Source organism: Pteropus vampyrus, unplaced genomic scaffold, assembly GCF_000151845.1.
Source record: "Pteropus vampyrus isolate Shadow unplaced genomic scaffold, Pvam_2.0 Scaffold280, whole genome shotgun sequence".
Lineage (NCBI taxonomy): Eukaryota > Metazoa > Chordata > Mammalia > Chiroptera > Pteropodidae > Pteropus > Pteropus vampyrus.
Window position 1 is genome coordinate 1,167,437 of NW_011889061.1, and position 5,107 is coordinate 1,172,543.

Below are 5,107 nucleotides of genomic sequence, written 5' to 3' on the forward strand. Positions count from 1 at the left end.
GGCCAAGCAAGCGGACCGACACGGACGAGCGAAGTCGTGATGTGACGGGAAGAGGCGGAGGTGCCCGAGAAGAAGGGACCCTGGCAAAAACACTGCACTCAGAAGAACCAGGGACACAGCCCTCGACAGGTGCCCCGGCTGCCCATTCCCTAGGCTGGGGTCCGGCAGCTCTCCCCGTGGGAGGAGCAGCGGCGCCATCGGCAAGCAAGCCCCGCGTGACGACTTCGATAAATCGGTCTTTTGTACAAACCAATAACACACACTAGTTCTCAATATTTTTACCTTTTTAAATTACAGTGTGCTAAATCAGTATTAGTCTTATTGTAAATTCCCTATATACTTATAACCAATAGTAGGAGAGTTTTTGATATTTTGACAAACATTTTCCAAGGTCGTGAAAAAAATCCCATCTCGCCCCCACTGACCACATTGCTTTGCATGTTTTGCTCTCGCGGTCCCACAGTACGATGCAAAGCAGGACCTGTCCATGATTTTTACCGAAGCTAACCCACCCCGCACTTTCAAAGTGTCATATGAAAGCAGATGAACTTTAGAAGGTTCAAGAATTCAAAGTCAACAGCAGATCTGGAAAATACTATTGGTTAATTAAATCTCTGGGAGATTCTCCGAACATCAGAAGGCAGATGTTAGGCTTAAGCACCCTCCACGTCCCGAAAGTCGGCGACGCACCAAACTTGAGTAAGTATAATAAAAACGGGAAAATCTGGCGAATCTGTGTTTCTGCAGACTTAGTATTTTCTTTTAGTTTTACTAAAAAATATTATTTTAAACACATGGATCGAGAATGCCTGTGACTGAAATGTGCGAAAGAGATAAAAGATAATTTATATCAAAGGGAAACAAAGACGAACAAGTTACATACCGGTTATAGAAGTCGTCTCGGTAGTAATCGTAGTCGAAGACATAACCACTGAGGGAAGAAACAAAAAGTTAGTTGACATTCATTTCCACCCCATTGATTTTGGCATTAATTTATGATGCTAGAACAAGAGATTTAGGTTGCTTTTAAAATATTTATTTTTCCATGTAATTATGTATCCAAAGAATTTTATAGGGTGACGTCTCATTGGATACAGTGCCATGTCACAAGACTAGATACAGCCAAACAGTGCAGAGACAGATGCACGGTTTTAAATGGAAGATGAGAGCAGGTAGCAAAATAAATTTTTTTTAATACTTGTAATTAAATATGATCGCAGCCCGCTTTTTTTCCTAGAAGAGATATAATGTGTAATATAGTTAACCCTTCTTCCTAAGGTGTGTACGACGAGGCTAAATAATGAACAGAGGGATAAAAATAACATAAATGGATAAGACTAATGGTCCATTTGCCATAATAATGGTAAACAGAAACGGGTTTCCTCAGAAATTCAGCTTTTTTTTTTTTTATTCTAAAAATTTATGATTCAATACTTTACATTGAGAAAAGCTTTTTAAAAAGCCAGTCTGGCTGAATCTTACCAACAATAACTTGACTATTTTAGGTTATAGAAATAGGAATCAGCAAGTGCGTTTCAGCGATAAGATTATGACGACCAAGCCCCTTAAAGGAATAATAGCTCAAAGCTCATAAAATTTCCCCCATTCGCTTGTGTAGCGGTTGCATTTTACATAGCACTCTCTATGCATTATTTCTTTTTAAGGGCAGTCCTCACGACGACCCTGTTGGCTCCTGTAACTGGAAGACACTACAGTGGGAAGGACTTGCTGACGTTTTTATCGCTGATGCGTGACGGAGCCGAGGCCGGGGTGAAAATCTTGCAAACCCGCGCCTGGAGTGTTTGTTCTTCACGACACGGAGCAGCCCTCCCCACGCTTCGCCTCACTGCGAAGGGAGTATCTGTACTACGAGGAAGTACTCTTTCTAACGTTTAGTCAGTTATTTTTTTATTGTCATAAAATTTACCATGTTAACCTTTTTTAAGTATACAATTCGGTGGCCTAAAGCACACTTACCATGTTGACTGCCCATTCCTGGAACTTGTCTTTGTCCCGAAGTGAAACTCCGTGTCCTTAGAGACTGACACCCCTCCGCACCCCCACGCCACGACCGCCTCTCTGCTTCCCGTTTCTACGAATCTGCTCGTTCTAGGCACTTCGGGGGTGGGACCGTACAGGATGTGTCCTTTTTGGTCTGGTTTAATTCGGTTACTATCCACGTGAAGCACGTAAAAGAATTTCATCCCTTTTTATGACTGGATAATATAACACTATATACATACACATACATGCCACTTTTTATTTAAAGCTATGCTACTTTTATTCACGTCTGTCATGCGTAGTCACCATTTTACCTTACGTTCAATTATTTTTAAGAGTAGATTCATCTTATAACTGGACGTCGCTGCCCTTAGACCCCATGTCCCCCGCTCCAGGCCCTGGTCACCACCATCCTACTCTCTGTGTCTGGGTTCGTTTTCTTCAGATTCCACAGAAAAGAGGGATCATGTCCTTCTCTGTCTGATTCATGTCACCTGGCAGAAGGCCCTCCAGGTCCATCCCTGTTGTCACAGATGGCAGGATGTTCTCATGGTTGAATAACATTCTCTTGTGTGTGGACCACGTCTCCTTAATCCATTCATCTGCTGACAGACACTCGAGCGATGGTAATTACGTTTCATAATCTTTTTTTTCTGACACTCTCTTTTTATATGATAACCTTAGACAGTGGTGCTTAATAGCAAGAGGAAAATATGACACATGGACTAATAATAAATGTGTCTCTAATGCAGATGACAGGGGTGATTTCTGGTGTGCCTTATACCTTTAGGGGATACTTCAAAAATTCAATAGCCTCCTGGAGATTTAAAAATGCACGAGAAAAAAGAATTCACTTTCATTTTGCTCCATGGCTGCTTAAATGATCTTGTCCGATCTGCTTATTTTTCGCCAGATCCTGACTGCTGAGGCTTATTTACAGGAACAAGTGGTAGCTAAGCATCACGAATCGTTTGACCTCTGGTCCCACTGTCTGCCGCCAGAAACTCAATTTTACCTGTCAGGTGAAAGATGCAACGAGATGCATAGACAGATCTTGGTAATCAGGACAAGCCCGCTTTTGTCGTCACGGTGTGGAATTGTGGCAGGCATGCCCTGGCTGTTGTTGGCTCAGGTCATGAGCTGTAAAATCGAGCCGGATCTCTGAGGAAGAGGAAGAGATTCAAGGAGACGCATGCGGCACCATGGGCAGGTCTGGTTCATGTCACAGGGCTTTCCTTGCTGGTTCCTGCCTCCTTCTTCATTTTCTCCCCCTCCTGCAGATTCTATCGCTTTCATTCAAAAAAAAAACAAAAAAACAAAAAACAAAAAAACCCCACAAAAACAAAAAAAACCTCTCCTTTTTCTTTCTCTTTCTCTGTGAACCTCCATGAGAAATTAGCTGTCAAAAAATGGCTGTTTCCAGGAGTCATATCTAGATTTCTAAAGTATTTTATGTATCCTACAATTTTCCTGCCAGAAGAAGATCTTGTCTTTCACATTAAAAAAAAGATTCTTTCCACCCTCACAAGCCAGTGATGCTGTTATGGTCACGGCTAATCTATTTTGGTTTTTAAAGGAGGAACTTTTGCGATTTTCATTCGGTAGTTTTGTATGACAATCTTGTTCTTAGGCCACTGAAAATAAAATGAGAATAAATTCAGTGTCCAATAAATGATGAAGTTTCTGTTATTTGGGGGAAGGTCACGGCAAGGGGGAGGTACTTGACTTTGTAGAAAAGTGAAACAATAGTTTTGAATATTTAACACAAAAAAATACTTTATATTTTCCTTTTTAATTCTGGTAGACTTTTCTTCTGCTTTTCAAGGTATCTTTCTTCTATTTGCTCTCAAAATTTAAAAAGAAATCAGAATTGGTAAAGTAATTGATTAAAGTCACACACATATACTCTTTCTTTTATTGCTGAAGATTAAATGAGACCTAATAACTTTCTTGGAATTTCATTTAAACTTTTTCATTTAGAAAAAGAAATCGCAACTCATTGGGTTTTGCGATCTACGAGATCCATTTTATCTAATCCTTCTGAAGTCGTAATACCAGCTTCATATGAGTCGTCTAACACACAAAAGTATTTCTTATTTTCTATCATGAAACTTCATAAAAATATAATCTGAGGAATATTAATAAACTTTGTAGCACAAGGAGGGGGCATTTGAATAGTTTCTTAACAGACACCTGCCAATCATGACTACTACTGGAGCCTTCTGCTGATGGCAAGTGTGGTATGGGCAGCTGTGGGCCGTATTGGCAGAACATGGCTTACGCACACACAAGTTCAAAATTCAAAACCAGGGAAACAAGCTATTTAGTTTAAATTTCATTGACAAAATACTCAATTTAGTACCAAGGACCTTTGGAATGGGAGAGAGGCTATGAGGAAGCTTCAGAATTTATAAAATGCCAGGCTACTTGCCAGCCAGGGCCTGGCATCTGGGCAAGAGGTTCGAAGGTGAGAATGACCCGCCCAGCCCGCTCACCCGCGCTGGTCTCGGGCCCGGGCCTGCCGTGAGCCAGGCTCGCTGCTCACGCCTCGGAGCACGACTAACTGAAAGTGTGTGAAGACTGAGAACGAGAGGGGGAGGAGGGAAATGCAAGAATTATTTCCCTTTCTGGCTGAGCCAACACGGGGAGTTTGGAGATACGGACCCGAAGGGGACTCGTCACCCTCAGGTCCGCTGTGACCAGTTTAGGAAGGACGGTCACGCACACACTTCTGAAACTGTGTTCAGTCTTCACTTCTGTCTTCTGGTCCAGCGGGATTAAAGCATGTACATGTGTATATACTCTCCAATTTAGGATTATAAAGCGACCACGAGTGCGAAACTTTATTTTCTAGAAACATCCCCATGCACCTGGCAAGCCCACTGGGACGGTGACAGCAAGAGATGCAAACATCTGGCCGCTTTGAAGACGTGGCCTGGACAAGGGACATCACCCCCCAACCCGAGTTCCTGGCTGTGAAAATCTTCACATCGGCGCTGCTGCCGCCTCGAGAGCATCCTTTGCACCAAATGCCGAAAATAAACACACGCCGAGGACGCGGACTCTGCGACGTGCCCCGCGGCCTCCCAGGGGCCGGCCGGACTCG

At 42.7% G+C, this 5,107-nt stretch overlaps 1 protein-coding gene across 1 annotated transcript in view; it reads right to left on the minus strand.

Moving 5' to 3' along the window:
* RALYL (RALY RNA binding protein like) overlaps positions 1-5,107 on the minus strand; it is a 193,029-nt gene that overhangs the window by 33,598 nt on the left and 154,324 nt on the right. Inside the window, exon 7 of the mRNA XM_011375937.1 lies at positions 884-931. Within this exon, the coding sequence (XP_011374239.1) occupies positions 884-931 (48 nt within the window). The remainder of the gene's footprint in view (positions 1-883; positions 932-5,107) is intronic.